We start from the raw sequence: 25,501 nt of genomic DNA on the forward strand, positions 1-25,501 counted from the left end.
TATGTCTCGTCTATTGATTAACATCTTACGTGTCTTTCTTTCATAAAGTTTATGTTGAGATATGTAAAAGAGTATGATACCTGATAACCATAGAAACGCATCGTATTACATGTCTCAAAATATATAGTTGGCATGACCACCCAATCGCGAAGATCGACAGGACTGGATATTATTTGTAAATTGTTATGACATGCCGTGTACTTCCCCAGTATAATTGCCCTAAAGGATTATCTTATCTTAGCTGATATCTCTATCCCCCAGCCCGACCCCAACGATCGTCTGCGATACCCGTCCAGATTTGCTTTTGAGACAACCCCTCCAACCTGTTTCTTTTTATAGTGATAGTGAGGCTCCATGATAGCTACATCCTAAATAGTTTCAGCATGAAAGTTATTATTTTTTAAGGTTTCCTTTGTAATACAATATCGTCGCACACTAATTTGCATAAAGCCACGGTCTGTTCCAAACAAATCGTTTTGGACTTAGAAAAAACCCGCATTGCTCATTTCTGCACTAATCTCTCCTCAGTAAAGCCCCTTTTCTACGTTTCCTATGTCCCTACCACTGAGACTGTAGTTAGGCCGAACTTAGTTTAACATATATTTCACACTTGCACATAATTGCGCAGATAGATGCTCATGCTGTTGATCACTGGATTGTCTCGCCCAGGCTTGATTATTTACAGACCGCCGCCATATAGCTGGAATATTGCTGAATTCGGTGTAAACTTAAACTCACTCACTCACTCTACTTTGTTGTCATTTGGTGAGAAATGAAAGTCGTGTACCGGGTGGTTGTGGGTAATGAATATTATATTGAATGTATATTGACTTGCGACAGGAACATGCAGATCCGTTCTTCTTTCATAGCAGAAATTAAGATGGTATAAGGTTGGGTTCCAGGTGAAACTATATTTGGCCGCTGGAACAGGTCTTCACGAACACAAATAGCATCAACATATATACATTTTGAAGCAGACAGTAAGACAACTTGGCGACTATGTAGAGACGAGAACAGATGTATAGCTAGTCTGTCTCACAGTCCCTGAACCACATTAATTTCCCTACTGCCAAGCCCTCTCTGCAGTGCTAAAGCCCTAAATAAAGCAAGTCTAGATTTCCTCAGGTTCAGGTTCTGAATCTCTGGTCTCCCTAGGGCTCCTTTTCAATATAAATGGGCTTGTTTGTTACTATCAAAATTATATATATTCAGAGACTAAGCCTTAGTCTAATGTATAGCCTGATCTGCTCTTATCAGCCAGTATGTTGAGATAAGCGGTAGTGAGCTCGCCGGCCCACTCACCACTCCCTACAGTTGAACATGAGCAACAGTATGTGCATCTAGTCTGGGATTGCAGTTTGTTTTAATTTTTCTTAAGAGCACAGACCGACATTCCCAAGACTTTAGGTTTTAACAATAAAATGCTACATGATGTTATAACTGTACACTTAGATTTTACCTGACACAAATCACACCTCAGGTTGGTAACTACCATTTCCTTTTTCGATAACTTTGTGTCTTTTAAAGAAATATATCATTTGCCACCTTTCTAGATGGCCATTGTAGGCTCACTATTGAATATGTGTAAAACTGTTTTAAGTCTCCGTGTGACGATGTACTATTTGCTGTTTCATCGTGACGATGTACCCGTGGTTGTATCCTCGTGAAGATGTACCCGTGGTTGTATCCTCGTGACGATATACCCGTGGTTGTATCCTCGTGAAGACATACCCGTGACTGTATCCTCGTGACGATATACCCGTGGTTGTATCCTCGTGACGATAGACCCTTGATTGTATCCTCGTGACGATGTGAACGTGGCTGTATCCTCGTGACGATGTACCCGTGGTTGTATCCTCGTGACGATATACCCGCGGTTGTATCCTTGTGACGGTATAAACGTGTTTGTATCTACGTGACGATGTACCCGTGGCTGTGTCCTCGTGACGATGTACCCGTGGCTGTGTCCTTGTAACGATCTACGTTTTACTGTATTCTCGTGACGATGTACCCGTGGTTGTATCTTCGTGACGATGTACCCGTGGCTGTGTCCTCGTGACGATGTACCCGTGGTTGTACCTTCGTGACAATGTACCATGCAGTGGCTGTGGCCTTGTAACGATCTACGTTTTACTGTATTCTCGTGACGATGTACGACTCGCGTAACTAGGAAGCAATACGTTGACGATCGTACGTAATAGACTGACACATTACGTGAGTGATCCTTGGATTACGTAATTCAGTGTCTATGTTTGCACAGGTTATCGAAATGGGCTGATCTGCAGTCAGCTACTTCCTGAACGTAGGGTCGTGGCAAGGTTGGGTAGGGAGAACGATAGCCCGCAGTTAGTCAAACACGTTTCCCTACTGCCAGCGTATGTGGGGTCAATCCTATTGTACTGCATGTCAAGCGTAGACACCACACCCACAACAGTTTATAGCACTGTCAGCTACTGACAAGCAGCGACTTGAGATGACCTCTTTTCTCTTTCCACCCAGAATGATTGCCGTCACCATATTTTACGCTCGCTTCTTACAGTAGGATACTTATCTGGAACATGTTGAAACGGCCACATATTTGATTGGCGCCGTTTTCGTAATGGCAAATTGTTGAAATTACTGCCGTTTTCGTGTAGCTCATTTCACAGAGAGAGTGATTTTGATAACGTAAACTGAATGGCTTAAAAATGTAAGCATGACTATGCTGTTAGTGAATTGGGTTACGGTCAGCTTTTAACCATGTTTTATTCTGTTACACCGCCACGACAGTTCTAGTTGTATGGTGGCTTAATGAGGGAGCGCGAGGTGATGCCGGTCTCAGACATGTACAATGGATGGATATCGTGGTAACAAATCGACATCGCCAGGGCAAACTGGGACTTGAACCACTCCTGGCTCCATGTCAGCGGGACATGGGAGGAGTACCCAACGTGAATCCCATCCCAGATGTACGTGGTGTGGTGGTGATAAAACTAGAAATATAAACAGACGATCCATCATAGGAACCTGACTAGAAATATAACCAGAGACAGTTGGGATTCGAACACTCAATCATAGAGTTCTGACTAGAAATATAAGCAGAGACAACTGGGATTCGAACACTCAATCATAGGGCTCTGACTAGAAATATAAGCAGAGACAGCTGGGATTCGAACACTAAATCATAGGGTTCTGACTAGAAATATAAGCAGTCAGCTGGGTTCGAACACTCAATCATAGGGTTCTGACTAGAAATATAAGCAGAGACAACTGGGATTCGAACACTCAATCATAGGGTTCTGACTAGAAAATAAGCAGAGACAACTGGGATCCGAACACTCAATCATAGAGTTCTGACTAGAAAATAAGCAGAGACAACTGGGATCCGAACACTCAATCATAGAGTTCTGACTAGAAAATAAGCAGAGACAACTGGGATTCGAACACTAAATCATATATAAGAAGTCAGCTGGGATTCCAACACTCAATCATACGGTTCTGACTAGAAACATATGCAGAGTCAACTGGGATTCCAACACTAAATCATATATAAGCAGTCAGCTGGGATTCGAACACTCAATCATAGGGTTCTGACTAGAAATATAAGCAGAGACAACTGGGATTCGAACACTCAATCATAGGGTTCTGACTAGAAATATAAGAGGAGACAACTGGGATTCGAACACACAATCATAGGGTTCTGACTAGAAATATAAGTAGAGTCAACTGGGATTCGAACACTAAATCATAGGGTTCTGACTAGAAATATAAGCAGTCAGCTGGGATTCGAACACTCAATCATAGAATTCTGACTAGAAATATAAGCAGAGTCAACTGGGATTCGAACACTAAATCATATATAAGCAGTCAGCTGGGATTCGAACACTCAATCACAGGGTTCTGACTAGAAATATAAGCAGAGACAACTAGGATTCGAACACTCAATCATAGAGTTCTGACTAGAAATATAAGCAGAGACAACTGGGATTCGAACACTAAATCATATATAAGCAGTCAGCTGGGATTCGAACACTCAGTCATAGGGTTCTGACTAGAAATATAAGCAGAGACAACTGGGATTCAAACACTCAATCATAGGGTTCTGACTAGAAATATAAGCAGAGACAACTGGGATTCGAACACTCAATCATAGAGTTCTGACTAGAAATATAAGCAGAGACAACTGGAATTCGAACACTCAATCATATATAAGCAGTCAGCTGGGATTCGAACACTCAATCATAGGGTTCTGACTAGAAATATAACCAGAGTCAACTGAGATTCCAACACTAAATCATATATAAGCTGTCAGCTGGGACTTGAACACTCAATCATAGGGTTCTGACTAGAAATATAAGCAGAGACAACTGGGATTCAAACATTCAATCATACGGTTCTGACTAGAAATATAACCAGAGTCAACTGGGATTCGAACACTCAATCATAGAGTTCTGGCTAGAAATATAAGCAGAGACAACTGGGATTCGAACACTCAATCATACGGTTCTGACTAGAAATATAAGCAGAGACAACTGGGATTCGAACACTCAATCATACGGTTCTGACTAGAAATATAAGCAGAGTCAACTGGGATTCCAACACTAAATCATATATAAGCTGTCAGCTGGGACTCAAACACTCAATCATAGGGTTCTGACTAGAAATATAAGCAGAGACAACTGGGATTCGAACATTCAATCATACGGTTCTGACTAGAAATATAACCAGAGTCAACTGGGATTCGAACACTCAATCATAGAGTTCTGACTAGAAATATAAGCAGAGACAACTGGGATTCGAATACTCAATCATAGAGTTCTGACTAGAAATATAAGCAGAGACAACTGGGATTCGAACACTCAATCATAGGGTTCTGACTAGAAATATAAGCAGAGACAACTGGGATTCGAACACTCAATCATACGGTTCTGACTAGAAATATAAGCAGAGTCAACTGGGATTCGAACACTCAGTCACAGGGTTCTGGGAGCAAAATCTGCACAAGCTCTGGAAAAATCATTAGAAGGCAACCATTACCAGGTATTTGTAGATTTATTGCAATACTTTATCATTACAAGTAAAAGCAAGACATTGACACCTATGAGTGGACACTTGACTGTACAGATCTGTATATAGAATATATCATACAACAAATACAGATCTCTTTATATACAACAGTACCACCTATAGTACTCACGGAAATAGAAACAAAATGGTTTTTGGCGTGTATTTCGTAGTTTTTAACACAACTAAAGTTTGACTGTTAAATATTCTGTGACTATCGTTTTTCCCAACGTTTTGTTTTTATCACTTTTGGTAAATTCATCCGAAATAGATGAGTTTACAGGAGAGGTAATCGAGTCAATTTTACCCCTTGAAATTTCATCAAAGTCAAAATGTACATTTCTGATTCAAGCTATAGTATGCAGATGAGATGTAATCTCCACAGGTTCGGGTACATAATATGTTTTATGAAAAATGTCATATACCATTCATCCTTTTAGGTCTTTTAGCAAAATTCATATACAAAATAATTGATTTAGGGATTTTGAATGTACTATTTTTATGAGTTCATTCATAGCTTTGACTGTCAAGTGCACAATCGCTATGGCAACCCACTGTAAAGGTAGTTGTTTCCACCAATTGTTGATTGTGTTATAACATGTTTCTAATTTTGTGGATAATATGCAAATTTTTGTTTTTTTTACATATAAAATGGTATTTTGGATGATGATTAGAGGACCAAATTAAAAGGCCCAGTTGGGAAAAACATAGTTATATTAATATTTGTTATGACTACCTGTTTTAATGAAGTAATAAACAAATAAACACCAAAAGCCATTTTATTTCTATTTCCTTGAGTACCTTCATACATAGAAACATGTAAACTGTAGGTCTCCCACTGTTGGTGGGAGCAAGGTGAACATTGCTACTCTTAACTGAGACACTCTGAGATGATCAGTATGTGTAAACCAGACCAAGCTTTGTTGGTCTGTAGTGTGGCTCTATATTCCTGAACAGGGGAAGCAAGACCAAGGCATATTGCTACTGCTACTTTGTTACATGGTGCTTCCCTTGACCCCTTGACCAGCCAAAACTGTACTTCCTGGGAGTTGGTGCCAGAGCACAGGCTCACTGTTGTGGCTTTGGGTAGAGTGGTCATGTGTGTAACTCAGTATCATAATTAGGAATGGAAAACAAAATATGAAGTTAGAAATCCATAACTGAACTAAATCTCTCTTCCACCAGTTTTAAAATGTACTGCAGTGTCTTTAAACCACAGGGCAGTCTTCTGGGTTGCACTCACGCTATAAGGCTCCAGACATCTGATGATGGCAGAAAGGACTCTCGCGGCCACCTTACTATGGGTCAGTACCATAAACTGGTACAGTATTGAGGTGAATACCATACGTTTATACTGAGAAGTGTGGTATCTGTACAGGGTGAATGTGCTATACTATCCGAGTGCGGCTGCCTTTAGTTGGAACCGTGACACTCCTCCTGATGAACACTCCACCATCACCGTAGCTCTTCTTCTTTGCGGATCCAGATCTCTTCTTACGGGACCGTTGTCTTAAGTCCTCGTCACTCATCTGAAACATTCAGTTATTTCAGTCTGACACACAACACAATGAAACACACACATTGCAGCAGGCACACTACACACACACTATACTAGTTAGGTAAGGCAGGGTTCTACATTGCCTTCCAGATTATTGCACTTATACATAGAATAGAATAATACTTTAATGCCTTTTCAGGAATTTGTGTTACATCAGCAGAGCTACTGACACATTAGACAGATACCAAACATATTTACATAAATTCTTTGATTTAGGCATCTTCACATTTGTTTAGGAGAGATATGGTACTTGGAATAAAGGATGTGCAGGCTCTCTTAGTTTTCACAATTGGAACATTGTATCGGCGGCCTGAAGGGAGAAGGTTGTATTCCGAATTTAAGTAGTGAGTACGGTCAGATATGATTTTGACAGCTTGATTCACGATTTGCCGCTCATATATTGATGATAAACATTCAAATCTGACTCCAGCGATTTTACTTGCAGTGTTAACAATTTTGTCTTTTTTAGATTTGAGATGGACTGAGAGAGACCCGTACCAACAATGGAAGGAAAATGTTAAAATACTCTGAATAAATGCTACATAAAAAGATGACATCACAGATGGGTTAACATTAAAAGATCTCAGTTTACACATGAGATGAAGACGTTGTTGACACTTTTTGTATAGGGCTTCAGTGTTAGAGTTCCAGTTCAGCTTAGAGTCAATGAAGGTTCCCAGATACTTATACTCCGACACTGTCTCAACACATTCACCGTTGATTATCACTGGAAGCAGTTCTGATGGTTTACTCCGAAAGTCAATTATCAGTTCCTTTGTTTTTGTGACATTTAAGAGTAAGCGGTTTTCTGCACACCAAGTCGTAAAATGATTAATGTCCTCTTTATACAGTTCTTCAGAATCAGCATCGTTCAGTTTGCCGACAATTGCTGCATCATCTGCGAACTTTACAGTTGAACAGGTTGAATTCGAGCTTGTACAATCATTAGTGTAGAGGGTGAAAAGAACAGGAGATATTACACAACCTTGTGGTGCACCAGTGTTGGTGGTCCGTTTACTTGATACAGATGCTGGGTACTTACACACACGTCAGGTACTCCACGCTGGGTACTTACAGGGTCCATCTTTGTGTTGTCCAGGTGTGAGCGCAGGAAGGCCAGCTCCCGCCGGAAGTCGTCCAGCTGACACTCCAGTTTCTCACGCTTGACCCTCTCATACTCCAGCAGAGTCTCCAGCTCCTTGATGGTGCTGCACAGAGACCAAGCTCACCTCAACACCTCAGTATACAACAATGTCTCAGGCAAACAATGTATCCCTGGCTTGTAGCTAGTGTAGATCTAATTAGAGCTCATATATTTTCCTATAGTTTGACACTTTCTCATATAGTTCCAGATATTTTCTGATATAGTTCCAGAAATTTTCTCATATAGTTCCAGATATATTCTCATATAGTTCCAGATATTTTCTCATATAGTTCCAGATATTTTCTCATATAGTTCTAGTGGCAAACATGTGACTACATTCACATCAGACAGAAATAGTCCCCATGAATATATCATTGTAAGTGTGCACATCTCCCCAGAGTCCTTAAATCAGGGTGGAGAGCTCCCCTCCTTATATCTGGGTTGACATCTCTCTTTATACCAGGCTGCACTTACTGATCCTTGTCTCTCATCAGCTGTAAGCGATGTCTGTCCTCCACCATGGTGCCACCAAGCTGGCTGAAGTTTTTCTTGGCAATCTCAAGGAGACGCTCAAGCTCATCCACACGCATCTTTGCCCGACCTGTCATTACAAATGCAGCTTAATGACATTTGCCCTTAAGCAACAACTGTGGACTGTGTAGGGATCATGTGCATAGATGATGGAGATTGATAACTGTTAGCTAAATGTTGATTAATTATGATGTGTATCAGTAAGTTTGAGGAAATATACAAAACTTCCGGAAGAAAACAGTGTGTTTCACTGCTGGTGAGAAGTAACACATTTGAATAATTAAGATCAGTTTGCCATCCATGGCAATGTGTGGTTTCAGTCAGTCAGTGTTGAAGCCTACCCTTTGCCATAGCTTGGTTGGACCGAACATCCCCGCCCATCTCCTCTTCCCGGGGGTCGTCAACAACTACTTCAGTGTCCTGCTCTGTGTCACCTCCAAGAAGCTTGATGCAGGCCAGCTGCGAGAACCTGCGAGCCACATCCTTTGGAGTTTCTCCAGCTTGGTTCATGATGGCCATGTCTGCCCCCATCTCAATAAGCCACTGCAGCACGTGGATGTGGCCCTGGCCAGCAGCTGGACAATAACACACAGGAGACATGGTATTTATGATATTTGTTTCCGTAAATATATAATACATGTACATATAAACTGTAGAAGTTTTACTTAAATGAATATGTTGAGATATGATTCTCTTACAGTCTAAGTGTCTTTTCAAAACGTTTTGAGACGTTCTTGCCCAGCAATACACGACTGAATGCACCTAGGTACACTACCTATCAAAGTGTGTTGGAAATCGTGTGACAGCGTATCCCAATATTCAACCGCTTCTTTCTTCATATCCTCCATATTTTTAAGTCCTTTTGGGGCTATTCTGTCCCTTATTAGTCCCCACACATTCTCAATAGGGTTAAGATCTGGGCTGTATTTTGGCCAGTCTAAAACTTGAACATTTTCGTCCGACAACAACTGTTTTGTGTAGCTCGCAGTGTGTTTTGGGTTGTTATCATGCTGGAAAATCCAGTTATCTTCATACAGTGTTTGAGCCGTTGGAAGGAGGTGACCATTTAAGATGTCATCATATCGTTCCTTTGTCAAATTTCCAGTGAAAATACACAACGGCATCACTCCACTTGATGATACCCCACCCCACATGTGAAATTTCGGGCTATGCTTTGGAAGTTGGTAGATTTCGCGGTATCTTTTGCCCAAATTTTCACACAGTTCGGAAAAGCCAGACAGAACTTTCATCAGTAAAGAAAACATCATCCCAATCTTGATTTTTGCGAGCCCTACACCAGTTTAAATGTCTTTCTTTTTGTGCATCTTTCATCAATGGTGAGGGAATTCAGCATTTTTTCACCGAATTAAGTCTTTGTAATTCTTGTCTAAGGGTTTCATTACATACCTGAGGCTCTAGTAATCATCTCATTTCTGATATTCTCAAAGCTTTTCAATTGAGACCCTACTCACAATCTGACCAAGTCACTGGCGATCTGTGGTACTGAACTTCCTTGGCCTCCCTGCCCCTGTCTTGTGCTCAGTGATAACTACTGACTGAATATTCTTCAAAGTTCTGTATACTGTAGACAGGGGAATGTCATGTCTACCAGCTAACGCTTTTGCATTAATGACACCCCAAATTATCTTGAACCAGCTTTCTATTCTCTCCTCTGTCAAATCTGCCATGTCAAGAAAGGAAGCTGTCTGCTACACCAGGGGAGATAACTCTTGATATAGTAAGGTGCATTGTTAAGCATAAAAGAGTTGCCTCCCATATTGAGTACCTTACAACATAATGTAACACCTATTTTAAAATTCTGTTATCAGTAGGAAACGAAGATTTTCTCAATAATTTCTGGGAAAACTGTACATTTGGATAAAGCAAGTGTGCCTACCTTTGTGAGCTGGTGTTGATCCCTTGTCATCCCTCTCATTGATGTTGACAACACCATTCTCCACCAACATTCTCACATGATCCAAGTCTCCATTTGAGGCCGCAACATGTGCTGGGAATGCTAGGTCTACAACACAGAGGTACTTGTATCAGAGAACATCTAGAGGGGATGCTAGGTCTACAACACAGAGGTACTTGTATCAGAGAACATCTACAGGGGATGCTAGGTCTACAACACAGGAGTACTTGTATCAGAGAACATCTACAGGGAATGCTAGGTCTACAACACAGAGGTACTTGTATCAGAGAACATGTACAGGGAATGCTAGGTCTACAACACAGAGGTACTTGTATCAGAGAACATGTACAGGTAATGCCAGGTCTACAACACAGGGGTACTTGTATCAGAGAACATGTACAGGTAATGCCAGGTCTACAACACAGAGGTGCTTGTATCAGAGAACATGTACAGGTAATGCCAGGTCTACAACACAGAGGTGCTTGTATCAGAGAACATGTACAGGGGATGCTAGGTCTACAACACAGAGGTACTTGTATCAGAGAACATGTACAAGGAATGCTAGGTCTACAACACAGATGTACTTGTATCAGAGAACATCTACAGGGGATGCTAGGTCTACAACACAGATGTACTTGTATCAGAGAACATCTACAGGGGATGCTAGGTCTACAACACAGGGGTACTTGTACCAGAGAACATGTACAAGTAATGCTAGGTCTACAACACAGATGTACTTGTATCAGAGAACATCTACAGGGGATGCTAGGTCTACAACACAGAGTTACTTGTATCAGAGAACATGTACAGGTAATGCCAGGTCTACAACACAGAGGTGCTTGTATCAGAGAACATGTACAGGTAATGCTAGGTCTACAACACAGAGGTACTTGTATCAGAGAACATGTACAGGAATGCTAGGTCTACAACACAGAGGTACTTGTATCAGAGAACATGTACAGGGGATGCTAGGTCTACAACACAGAGGTACTTGTATCAGAGAACATGTACAAGGAATGCTAGGTCTACAACACAGATGTACTTGTATCAGAGAACATCTACAGGGGATGCTAGGTCTACAACACAGATGTACTTGTATCAGAGAACTTCTACAGGGGATGCTAGGTCTACAACACAGGGGTACTTGTTCCAGAGAACATGTACAAGTAATGCTAGGTCTACAACACAGATGTACTTGTATCAGAGAACATCTACAGGGAATGCTAGGTCTACATCACAGGGGTACTTGTATCAGAGAACATCTACAGGGAATGCTAGGTCTACAACACAGAGGTACTTGTATCAGAGAACATGTACAGGGGATGCTAGGTCTACAACACAGGGGTACTTGTATCAGAGAACATGTACAGGGAATGCTAGGTCTACAACACAGAGGTACTTGTATCAGAGAACATCTACAGGGAATGCTAGGTCTACAACACAGGGTACTTGTATCAGAGAACATCTACAGGGAATGCTAGGTCTACAACACAGAGGTACTTGTATCAGAGAACATCAACAGGAATGCAAGGTCTACAACACAGAGGTACTTGTATCAGAGAACATGTACAAGGAATGCTAGGTCTACAACACAGATGTACTTGTATCAGAGAACATCTACAGGGGATGCTAGGTCTACAACACAGAGGTACTTGTATCAGAGAACATGTACAGGGGATGCTAGGTCTACAACACAGGGGTACTTGTATCAGAGAACATCTACAGGGAATGCTAGGTCTACAACACAGAGGTACTTGTATCAGAGAACATGTACAGGGGATGCTAGGTCTACAACACAGGGGTACTTGTATCAGGGAACATCTACAGGGAATGCTAGGTCTACAACACAGAGGTACTTGTATCAGAGAACATGTACAGGGGATGCTAGGTCTACAACACAGAGGTACTTGTACCAGAGAACATGTACAGGTAATGCCAGGTCTACAACACAGGGGTACTTGTATCAGAGAACATCTACAGGGAATGCAAGGTCTACAACACAGAGGTACTTGTACCAGAGAACATCTACAGGGGATGCTAGGTCTACAACACAGAGGTACTTGTATCAGAGAACATGTACAGGGAATGCTAGGTCTACAACACAGATGTACTTGTATCAGAGAACATGTACAGGGAATGCTAGGTCTACAACACAGAGGTGCTTGTATCAGAGAACATGTACAGGGAATGCTTGGTCTACAACACAGAGGTACTTGTACCAGAGAACATCTACAGGGGATGCTAGGTCTACAACACAGAGGTACTTGTACCAGAGAACATGTACAGGGGATGCTAGGTCTACAACAAAGAGGTACTTGTACCAGAGAACATGTACAGGGGATGCTAGGTCTACAACACAGGGGTTCAGAGAACACATACTGATGTCTGATACAGATGTCAGATATAGATGCCTGACACAGATGTCTGATATAGATGCCTCACACAGATGTCTGATAAAGATGTCTGATACAGATGTCTGACACTGATATCTGATACAGATGTTTGATATTGATGTCTGATACAGATGTCACATGTGCTGATGTCTGATACAGATGTCTGATATAGATGCCTGACACAGATGTCTGATATAGATGCCTCACACAGATGTCTGATAAAGATGTCTGATACAGATGTCTGACACTGATATCTGATACAGATGTTTGATATTGATGTCTGATACAGATGTCACATGTGCTGATGTCTGATACAGATGTCTGATATAGATGCCTGACACAGATGTTTGATACAGATGGCTGACACTGATATCTGATACAGATGTTTGATACTGATGTCTGATACAGATGTCACATGTACTGATGTTTGATACAGATGTCTGATACAGATGTCACATGTACTGATGCCTGACACAGATGTCTGATATAGATGCCTGACACAGATGTTTGATACAGATGGCTGACACTGATATATGATACAGATGTTTGATACTGATGTCTGATACAGATGTTGTCTGATACAGATGTCTGGCACTGATGTCTGATATAGATGCCTGACACAGATGTTTGATACAGATGGCTGACACTGATATCTCATACAGATGTTTGATACTGATGTCTGATACAGATGTTGTCTGATACAGATGTCTGACACTGATGTCTGACACTGATATCTGATACAGATGTTGTCTGATACAGATGTCTGATACATGCTGATGCCTGACACTGATGTCTGATACAGATGTCTGACACTGATGTCTGGCACTGATGTCTGTCACTGATGTCTGATATAGATGTCTAATACAGATGTCTGATACTGATGTCTGATACAGATGTTGTCTGATACAGATGTTTGATAAAGATGTTTGATACTGATGTCTGATACAGATGTCTGATACAGATGTTGGATACTGATGTCTGATACAGATGTTGGATACTGATGTCTGATATAGATGTCTGACACTGATGTCTGACACATACTGATGTCTGACACTGATGTCTGATACAGATGTTTGATACAGATGTTGTCTGACACTGCTGTCTGATACAGATGTCTCATACAGCTGTCTGACACAGATGTCTGATACTGATATCTCATACTGCTGTCTGACACTGCTGTCTGACACTGCTGTCTCATACAGATGTCTGACACTGATGTCTCATACAGATGTCTGACACTGCTGTCTCATAAAGATGTCTGACACTGATGTCTCATACAGATGTCTGACACTGATGTCTGATACAGATGTCTCACATTGATGTCTCATACAGATGTCTGACACTGATGTCTGATACAGATGTTTGATACAGATGTTTGACACTGATGTCTGACACTGATGTCTGATACAGATGTCTGACACTGATGTCTCATACAGATGTCTGACACTGATGTCTCATACAGATGTCTGACACTGCTGTCTGATACAGATGTCTGACACTGATATCTGACACTGATGTCTCTTACAGATGTCTGACACTGATGTCTCATACAGATGTCTGACACTGATGTCTGAAACTGATGTCTCATACAGATGTCTGACACTGATGTCTCATACAGATGTCTGACACTGATGTCTCATACAGATGTCTGACACTGATGTCTCATACAGATGTCTGACACTGATGTCTGATACAGATGTCTGACACTGCTGTCTGATACAGATGTCTGACACTGATATCTGATACAGATATCTGACACTGATGTCTCTTACAGATGTCTGACACTGATGTCTCATACAGATGTCTGACACTGATGCCATAACAGATGTCTGACACTGATGTCTCATACAGATGTCTGACACTGCTGTCTGACACTGATGTCTGATACAGATGTCTGACACTGCTGTCTGATACAGATGTCTGACACTGCTGTCTGATACAGATGTCTGACACTGATATCTGATACAGATATCTGACACTGATGTCTCTTACAGATGTCTGACACTGATGTCTCATACAGATGTCTGACACTGATGTCTGATACAGATGTCTGACACTGCTGTCTGATACAGATGTCTGACACTGATATCTGATACAGATATCTGACACTGATGTCTGATACAGATGTCTGACACTGATGTCTCATACAGATGTCTGACACTGATGTCTCATACAGATGTCTGACACTGATGTCTGACACTGATGTCTCATACAGATGTCTGACACTGATGTCTGATACAGATGTCTGACACTGCTGTCTGATACAGATGTCTGACACTGATGTCTGATACAGATGTCTGACACTGCTGTCTCATACAGATGTCTGACACTTCTGTCTCATACAGATGTCTGACACTGATGTCTCATACAGATGTCTGACACTGTTGTCTCATACAGATGTCTGACACTGATGTCTCATACAGATGTCTGACACTGATGTCTGATACAGATGTCTCACACTGATGTCTCATACAGATGTCTGACACTGATGTCTGATACAGATGTTTGATACAGATGTTTGACACTGATGTCTGACACTGATGTCTGACACTGATGTCTGATACTGATGTCTGATACAGATGTCTGATACAGATGTCTGACACAGATGTCTGATACAGATGTCTGATACAGATGTCTGACACAGATGTCTGACACTGATGTCTGATACAGATGTCGGACACTGATGTCGGACACTGATGTCTGATACAGATGTTGTCTGATACAGATGTCTGATACAGATGTCTGACACTGATGTCTGACACTGATGTCTGATACAGATGTCTGATACAGATGTCTGACACAGATGTCTGACACTGCTGTCTGACACTGCTGTCTGATACAGAAGTCTGACACTGATGTCTGATACAGATGTCTGACACTGCTGTCTGACATTGCTGTCTGATACACATGTCTCATACTGCTGTCTGACACTGATGTCTGATACAGATATCTGACACTGATGTCTGATACAGATGTCTGACACTGCTGTCTGATAGAGATGTCTGACACTGATGTCTGATACAGATGTCTGACACAGATGTCTGATACAGATGTCTGACACTGATGTCTGATACTGATGTCTGACACTGCTGTCTGATACAGATGTCTGATACTTACTCTCAGCCTGCACTGGGTGATCTCTTTCCCACTCTATGTTGTTGATGTACTCCAGGATGTTCTCCTTGTAGAACTGTTGGGCCAGGTCTTTGGGTGTTTCGCCATTGTCGTTCCTAGCACCCAGTGTGTGCATGGTGTTGCCGGAGTTGGTGACAATGTATTTGAGGCAGGGCAGGTGGCCCTCCATAGCTGCCAGGTGGGCTGGACACAAAACACAATGGAATCAATGGGTATGTATAGATTTGAACACTTGTTCATGAATACAGCATACATAGTAAAACCATTGCACTACTAACTAGATAAATTTACAAAATGACCCCATGAAAATTCACTAGCCAGTCAGGCCAGTGTCTGTGGAGATTTCCTGGCCCGAGTGGACTTTTACTAGCCACGGGCTAACGGTGAGGTGAGGTGAAATGGGGTTAATGTCAAAATTAAGAATATTTCGCTCATATGACCACATGCTTGCGTGTGTATGTGCGGCTGCTTGTACTAGCCCAGACTTTAGCTGATTTTATAGTGCAAGCTCACTGAAATATCATGTGGCAGTTAAGCATGAATACCTCACTCAGACACATTATACTGTCTCCGAGCCGACCAGTCCTTGTTGTACCCATTAATGCTGAGCGCCAGGCAGGGATCAACAAGTACCATAATTTAACGTGTTTTGGAACCCACGACCCTCTGCTCTACAGGCGGACACTCTAACCACTACACCACAGAGGCAGTCCCACGGGCTAACGGGCTAGTGGCTATTTCACACACTGGGCTGTGTACATACCTGGTGTGTTACCATTGTTTTCCACCTCGTCAAGATAACCTCCCCATTTGACCAGCAACTGGATGCATCCCAGACGCCCATGATATGCAGAAGAGTGGATCGGCGTCCATCCATGCTTGTCCAGGGCATTCACATCCTGTCATAAATTCATCTCTGTAATCTCGATTTGTCTTCTGGTTCAGTAGCTTATGATTTTACAAACATGTACACAATCACCTGTATCATACATAGAATTAATGATTCAGTTCAGTGTATGCTGTGTGGGAGGGAGGTGTTGGGACTTACACTCCTGTTCTCAGTATGGTGTGTGGGAGGGAGGTGTTGGGACTTACACTCCTGTTCTCAGTATGGTGTGTGGGAGGAGGTGCTGGGACTTACTCTCCTGTTCTCAGTATGGTGTGTGGGAGGGAGGTGTTGGGACTTACACTCCTGTTCTCAGTATGGTGTGTGGGAGGGAGGTGTTGGGACTTACTCTCCTGTTCTTAGTATGGTGTGTGGGAGGAGGTGTTGGGACTTACTCTCCTGTTCTCAGTATGGTGTGTGGGAGGGAGGTGTTGGGACTTACTCTCCTGTTCTCATTATGGTGTGTGGGAGGAGGTGTTGGGACTTACACTCCTGTTCTCAGTATGGTGGGAGGGAGGAGGTGTTGGGACTTACTCTCCTGTTCTCAGTGTGGTGTGTGGGAGGAGGTGTTGGGACTTACACTCCTGTTTCTCAGTATGGTGGGAGGGATGGAGGTGTTGGGACTTACTCTCCTGTTCTCAGTGTGGTGTGTGGGAGGAGGTGTTGGGACTTACTCTCCTGTTCTCAGTGTGGTGTGTGGGGAGGAGGTGTTGGGACTTACACTCCTGTTCTCAGTATGGTGGGAGGGAGGAGGTGTTGGGACTTACACTCCTGTTCTCAGTATGGTGTGTGGGAGGAGGTGTTGGGACTTACCACTCCTGTTCTCAGTATGGTGGGAGGGAGGAGGTGTTGGGACTTACTCTCCTGTTCTCAGTGTGGTGGGAGGGAGGTGTTGGGACTTACTCTCCTGTTCTCAGTATGGTGGGAGGGAGGAGGTGTTGGGACTTACACTCCTGTTCTCAGTATGGTGTGTGGGAGGAGGTGTTGGGACTTACCACTCCTGTTCTCAGTATGGTGGGAGGGAGGAGGTGTTGGGACTTACCACTCCTGTTCTCAGTGTGGTGTGTGGGAGGGAGGTGTTGGGACTTACCACTCCTGTTCTCAGTATGGTGTGTGGGAGGGAGGTGTTGGGACTTACACTCCTGTTCTCAGTGTGTGTGTGTGTGGGAGGGAGGTGTTGGGTATGGTGTGAGGAGGACTTACACTCCTGTTCTCAGTATGGTGGGAGGGAGGAGGTGTTGGGACTTACTCTCCTGTTCTCAGTGTGGTGTGTGGTTCTCAGGTGGGGGGAGGAGGTGTTGGGACTTACTCTCCTGTTCTCAGTATGGTGTGTGGGAGGGAGGTGCTGGGTTATTCTCCTATTCTCAGTATGGTGGGAGGGAGGAGGTGTTGGGACTTACTCTCCTATTCTCAGTATGGTGGGAGGGAGGAGGTGTTGGGACTTACTCTCCTGTTCTCAGTATGGTGGGAGGGAGGAGGTGTTGGGACTTACCTCTCCTGTTCTCAGTATTGTGTGTGGGAGGAGGTGTTGGGACTTACTCTCCTGTTCTCAGTATGGTGTGTGGGAGGGAGGTGTTGGGACTTACCACTCCTGTTCTCATAATGGTGTGTGGATACGGGGTGTTGGGACTTACTCTCCTGTTCTCAGTATGGTGTGTGGGAGGGAGGTGTTGGGACTTACTCTCCTGTTCTCAGTATGGTGGGAGGGAGGAGGTGTTGGGACTTACTCTCCTGTTCTCAGTGTGGTGTGTGGGAGGGAGGAGGTGTTGGGACTTACTCTCCTGTTCTCAGTGTGGTGTGTGGGAGGAGATGTTGGGACTTACTCTCCTGTTCTCAGTGTGGTGTGTGGGAGGAGGTGTTGGGACTTACTCTCCTATTCTCAGTGTGGTGTGTGGGAGGAGGTGTTGGGACTTACTCTCCTGTTCTCAGTGTGGTGGGAGGGAGGTGTTGGGACTTACTCTCCTGTTCTCAGTGTGGTGGGAGGGAGGAGGTGTTGGGACTTACTCTCCTGTTCTCAGTGTGGTGTGTGGGGGGGAGGTGTTGGGACTTACACCCCTGTTCTCAGTTATGTGTGTGGGAGGGAGGTGTTGGGACTTACTCTCCTGTTCTCAGTGTGGTGTGTGGGAGGATGTGTTGGGACTTACTCTCCTGTTCTCAGTATGGTGTGTGGGAGGGAGGAGGTGTTTGGACTTACTCTCCTGTTCTCAGTATGGTGGGAGGGAGGAGGTGTTGGGACTTACACTCCTGTTCTCAGTATGGTGGGAGGGAGGACTTTCCTGTTCTTAGTATGGGGTGTTGGGACTTACCACTCCTGTTCTCAGTATGGTGGGAGGGAGGAGGTGTTGGGACTTACCACTCCTGTTCTCAGTATGGTGTGGAGGCTGAAGGAGTTGCCGTGGGCGGCCGCCAGGTGTAGGGGGGTACTGCCACGAGTGTCCTTCCCTGTCAGACTAATACCGTTGTTAGCCAGGGCCTGGAAGCACAACGCTACTGTATATGCATGTATTCAAGACCATCAATCATTTCATGACATTGTAGCTTAACACTGATGTGTTTTTCAAAGCATCACATCAAGCACTTGAATGGGCTAGTACTCAGGAGATAAGGTCAAAATACATCATCATACATCAATCCTCTTGTCATTCGAGAGTAAGGTGGCATATACTTATTGTATTGGAGATGTTACTTTGTTTGGGTCTGGCTAACTCCTGACCATGATAAACACAGACGCAAGCAAAATGTATGATCCATTCCTCCCAGGAGATTCAGATTCATGGTTTTTTATACAGAAGCACCATGCCAGATGGAGAGTGGGTGGAGAGTGTTGGGAGAAGCTGCAGAAATTCTGTAGAGACATCTGATGCAGCAACAGCATCATATTGGCTTTCAGCACCAGGTGCTCGCTCACCTGGAGGCAGCCGTCCTGACCTCTGATGGCAGCAATATGTCCTGGGGTCCAGCCACGGGGAGTGGTCACGGTGGCATCCGCTCCGTGCCAGAGCAGCCAGTGCACACACTGAAAGTAAATTTACACTCACAGATTTCAGATTGCTGAATTTGTTTCACCCAAACTTAGTTGAAAGGAAACTGCATTTTGTTTTATATATACTAGACAAAAATGAATTCTCAGACCATGATAGACACAGGTTATATTAGATGCAGACCTAATAAGACACAGATCATATGAGACACTGACCACATGAGACACAGACCATGTGAGACACACATCATATGAGACACAGACTATGTTAGGCACAAACTTAATGAGACGTAGACCATGTGAGACACACATCATATGAGACACAGACTATGTTAGACACAAACCTAATGAGACGTAGACCATGTGAGACACACATCATATGAGACACAGACTATGTTAGACACAAACCTAATGAGAAGTAGACCATGTGAGACACCAACCTAAAGAGACACAGACTGTATGAGACACAGACTATGTTAGACACAGACAGACAATGTGAAACACAGACCTTGTTAGACATAAACGTAATGAGACACAGATCATATGAGACACAGACAATGTTAGACACAGACCGTGTTAGACACAAATGTAATGAGACACAGATCATATGACACACAGACAATATGTTAAACACAAACCTAATCAGACACAGACATTGTTAGACACTAACCTAGTGAGACACAGACCATGTGAGATGCAGATCATGGTGGATATGCCTCAGGATCAAACAGTCCAGCAGTTTCTGTTTCTCATTATCACTTGTAGACATGCGTGATTCAGTAAGAGTGCAGAGGAATGTTTTACACTGAATATGATAACAAAATACCTAGAATAAGAAACAAAACTAAAGCAAAATATGATATTTAACAAATTTCCTGTGAACCTGTCTTACCTCTAAGGCCCCTACATTACACGCTGCATGGAGCGGGGTGAAGTTGTCTCGTTCATCAACCTCGTTGATACTGGCACCATTCTTGACCATCGCTTCCAGGTGGAACACATCGCTGTCCCTCACAACATCATGGATTGTCTGGCTCTGGCCTGGTACTCTCTGAGCTGTGGTACCTGCAAGGATATTGGATATATTGCCCCTGTCAGAATTACTGGCCCTCTCTCTGAGCTGTGCTCCCTGCAAGGATATTGGATATATTGCCCTTGTCAGAATTACTGTCTCTCTCTCTGAGCTGTGCTACCTGCAAGGATATTGGATATATTGTCCTTGTCAGAATTATTGGCCCTCTCTCTAAGCTGTGGTACCTGCAAGGATATTGGATATATTGTCCTTGTCAGAATTATTGACCCTCTCTCTAAGCTGTGGTACCTGCAAGGATATTGGATATATTGCCCTTGTCAGAATTACTGGCTCTCTCTCTGAGCTGTGCTACCTGCAAGGATATTGGATATATTGCCCTTGTCAGAATTACTGGCTCTCTCTGAGCTGTGCTACCTGCAAGGATATTGGATATATTGCCCTTGTCAGAATTACTGGCTCTCTCTCTGAGCTGTGCTACCTGCAAGGATATTGGATATATTGCCCTTGTCAGAATTACTGGCTCTCTCTGAGCTGTGCAACCTGCAAGGATATTGGATATATTGCTCTTGTCAGAATTACTGGGCTCTCTCTGAGCTGTGCTACCTGCAAGGATATTGGATATATTGCCCTTGTCAGAATTACTGGCCCTCTCTGAGCTGTGCTACCTGCAAGGATATTGGATATATTGCCCTTGTCAGAATTACTGGCTCTCTCTCTGAGCTGTGCTACCTGCAAGGATATTGGATATATTGCCCTTGTCAGAATTACTGGCCCTCTCTCTGAGCTGTGCTTCCTGCAAGGATATTGGATATATTGCCCTTGTCAGAATTACTGGCCCTCTCTCTGAGCTGTGCTACCTGCAAGGATATTGGATATATTGCTCTTGTCAGAATTACTGGCCCTCTCTCTGAGCTGTGGTACCTGCAAGGATATTGGATATATTGCCCTTGTCAGAATTACTGGCCCTCTCTGAGCTGTGCTACCTGCAAGGAAATTGGATATATTGCCCTTGTCAAAATTACTGGCCCTCTCTTTGAGCTGTGGTACCTGCAAGGATATTGGATATATTGCCCTTGTCAGAATTACTGGCCCTCTCTCTGAGCTGTGCTTCCTGCAAGGATATTGGATATATTGCCCTTGTCAGAATTACTGGCCCTCTCTCTGAGCTGTGCTTCCTGCAAGGATATTGGATATATTGCCCTTGTCAGAATTACTGGCCCTCTCTCTGAGCTGTGCTACCTGCAAGGATATTGGATATATTGCTCTTGTCAGAATTACTGGCTCTCTCTGAGCTGTGGTACCTGCAAGGATATTGGATACATTGCCCTTGTCAGAATTACTGGCTCTGTCTGATCTGTGCTAAATACAGGGAAATTGAAGAGGAACACTTTTCATGGATAGACAACTTCTTTGTTGCAGTAGATGCAACATTTCAGTTGAGATCAGTGTTCCTCTTCATCATATCAGCTTCTAAATATGCCACTTAAGGAAGTCACAGGGAAATTGTGTTTAACTGGTTGTTGCCGAACTGCAGTACAGAGTTGCAGCTCTGATGGGTAGGTCTGTTCCATGTTACTCCTTACTGACATTTTATTTGCCCAATATGATTAAGAAATGTGAGGCAAATTTACAAAATTAGAACAATGAACTTATCTGTCATAACAGATCAGTTACATCATAAAGTTAAAATGACAAAAGTCCTCTGCTGTTAAATACATGGCAAACTGACTATGTTTGATGTGCATGTCAGGGAACCTAGCTCATTGACTACACATATATTAGGTGATGCACACTTCACAATTGGAATACTAGTATGGACTGTTGCGGATTTATAACTTATATCTATACGTAATCTGAAGTATAAATATATTATATGATTATTGGGTATACGCCAAGACATCATACCCCTGTCAGTGCACTCGCTGATACTGCAGTTATCCGCACACCTTATATACCGTTCTGTGACTTGTTACTTTTAAGTCTTAAAATTCCCCTTGTTCAGTGAACTGTACCAAGTCTTGTATAGGTGTCCATGTGACCACCACCCATCTGGTGTACTGGTCATTTTGGTGTAGCTTGTTTTCTTCTGTCTCACAATGATAGACAATGGACAGTCTGAATAAATGACTATTTCACCAAAGTCGGGATCTGAACCATCCTAACTGGTAATGTCATAATGATCCATACATTTCAGCCAGATACATTTAAAGGAGAATACGAGTGAATTACAATAAATTGCTGGGTGAAAGATAAAGTCATCAGAAACATATTCTCAAATTTTCAATTAAAAATTATGTATAATTATGTTTTAATCGCGAAAACAGTTTCTGTAAATCTCAGCTTTTGCATATTTCGCTGGAACCCATGTGACCGTTCCGCTTGTGACATCAAATGTGCCTGGAGTCCGCCATATTGCCAAAGACCAAGCGCTACAGTAGTACAAATCGTGTTGTTTCTGTCGTTCTTTTCAATGGTACGACGGTGTTTTGCGTTGCCTGGGGTTGCACGGCATCATCGAACATGGGAAAGAACCACAATTTCTTCCGTTTTCCAAGTGAAATGACAGATTTCGGCAGGAGAAATGTGCCGATCATTCCGAGTCGGACGCACATGAAAGAGACATGAACGCATGGGGTATGGGAATCCCAAAGCTAGGCTGAGGAAGGAAAAAGTATCCACGAGATTCATTTATACTCCCTCATTCCCTGTAACAACTTACTGTCAATGGTATTGTTAACATAAATTAAATTCAAGTCCGGCTGCCAGTCGAATTGCCCCCGTTACAAAATGACCCAGCAAATCTGGTCAAATTGCCCCAGTGGGGTAGTCAAAATGCCCCAATTTATTTAAAATGAATACATATAGGCCATAAATGCATAGTTTTGTCAACTTTGATATTATGTTCTTCATATAAAAGTATATACATAGTTATGAGTTTACTAATGAAACTTTTATCAGAAATATTACTTCCTAATAACTTTTATATGAAGAACATAATATCATAATAAGTTGACAAAAACTATGTATTTACGGCATATATTCAATCATTATAAATAAATTTGAACAAATTAGATGAGATATATATTATCAAAATCAGTAAGTGATCTCACATGAGCTTGAAAATGTTTTGCTATAACGTTCTTTCGGTATGGAGCCCTAAATGATGCAGTCAACTCGAAACATTGCCTAATACAACGGCAAATCATGAAGCACTTGTTGCTTTCATATTTTTCCATTTTGTCCAATTACGCACGTCGGCATCAGACTCGCTATTTGTCAGTAGTGTGTGCCGTGAAAGTTGTTCTGTATTCTCATTGGCTGACAAGATGTCATTCTAAGGCTATGACCGAGTACCATTTATAACTATTTCCATAACCAAACAATGGGGAAATTAAACATACGTTGTCCTGACTAGTATTTTATAATTCACCAGTTTTCGGGGAATAACTTATCTGTGTCGCAAATATTATCCTGACCAGGCCGGGATCTTGTATCGAGACTTGATACGTTATTAATGAGAACTAGGATCCTAATTTTTTTCAACAAAATAATTCCAGTGTAATTTTTTAAGCAGATAATTTTATTTTCCCTCGTCTGAAGCATAATTATTTTGTTTTTTAAATCCCAGACACCCTACAGTCACCCATTTGACACAAAATGAACTGTAATCACATTTTTTTAAATAATTCTTAGTGACTGGTCATATATTTATAGGGGTGAGTTTGCTGGCTGGAACTGTATGACATTTTGCTGACAAATAGTATTCTTGTTAAATGATATAGTCTATTCTTAAATTTATTTTGACCTCAAGCGGTGCCTCCGTTTCGCTTGATTCTTCTTCTTCATCTTCAGTGGAAGATTGTTTTGCAAGATGTGTAAAATCGGATCGTATGGATACGGTCTAACAACCATTCCAGAAATGACACCACGAACAGCTTTTACTGCTTCAGAATCCGCGGACACTGTTAAGTTGTGAGGTAAAATCACAGAGAAAGCCATCAGCAACAGGCACTTATGACGTCATGTCACGTGATACCCCCTCTGCTCATTAACTGTCGGGTGTTTGTAATAGGCGGAAATACGAGTACGTTTTTGTGTTTTTATTGCTATTTTACAAACTTTTTTGTTCAATTTTAATCACGGAATGTGACTTTTAGAATATCCTTTACAATATATCAAAAGTTTTGTTTTTGTTCGTATTCTCCTTTAAGTGTACAGTAGTTCTGAGAATATGTGTGTACATTTCAGGCTACTCAAACATACCCAAGGAACATGATGGTATTAGGTGTACACATACTGCTAACAGTCCCATCAGATACATTATCATATGAAAATTAAGAAATATTCTCCGGGATACAATTGTAAAATGACATGTTGCGAACCAGTTTTGTAGGCATTATTTCCTTATTTTTGTTTTGTTTTTCAACTGCTGTTTAGAGTGTAGATTGTACCCATGAATGGCAGGTTAAATGGATCCGGATATGTTTCGGTTGTGAAATATCTGACATTTGTTGGCATGTATATAAAAAAAATACGCCATCTTAGATGAGTCATATTCACTCAAGTATCTTTTAGTTAGTTTGAGATTGTGAAGCGTAACACGACCAGGACTGACAGTAACTTGGGTTCACAACAACGAGATTACGACAGTGCTTGTTCTGCACTAGCCCATCATATATACCAAGCATAGGAACATTGCACTTACGTTTCGGATGGTTTGTGAGCGTTCATTAAAACTGTAGAGTATTTCTGTGATCTAATTTGAGACTAGAAAAGTAAAATTTACCTGGCATATCGAATACTTGAAACGATCAAAGCCAACCACCAGATCCGCCCGTCGTGGTTTGTTTACGTTGTTGCGGGACAACGCGCAGCTGCTCCGC

At 42.4% G+C, this 25,501-nt stretch overlaps 1 protein-coding gene across 1 annotated transcript; it reads right to left on the reverse strand.

The window, feature by feature from the left end:
- Positions 1-5,017: 5,017 nt before the first annotated feature.
- LOC124285652 (ankyrin repeat domain-containing protein 42-like) lies at positions 5,018-25,501 on the reverse strand. Its single transcript, XM_046721913.1, has 11 exons — positions 25,405-25,501; positions 20,478-20,650; positions 19,514-19,621; positions 18,959-19,078; positions 16,483-16,618; positions 15,702-15,902; positions 10,174-10,299; positions 8,618-8,851; positions 8,220-8,346; positions 7,677-7,809; positions 5,018-6,572 (listed from the first exon to the last, which is right to left on the reverse strand). The coding sequence occupies exons 1-11, from the start codon at positions 25,409-25,411 to the stop codon at positions 6,432-6,434; spliced, it is 1,506 nt and encodes a 501-aa protein (XP_046577869.1). The 5' UTR covers positions 25,412-25,501; the 3' UTR covers positions 5,018-6,431.

Source organism: Haliotis rubra, unplaced genomic scaffold (genome assembly GCF_003918875.1).
Source record: "Haliotis rubra isolate DU_JTF1 unplaced genomic scaffold, ASM391887v1 Scf365, whole genome shotgun sequence".
In the NCBI taxonomy this organism is placed as follows: Eukaryota; Metazoa; Mollusca; class Gastropoda; order Lepetellida; family Haliotidae; genus Haliotis; species Haliotis rubra.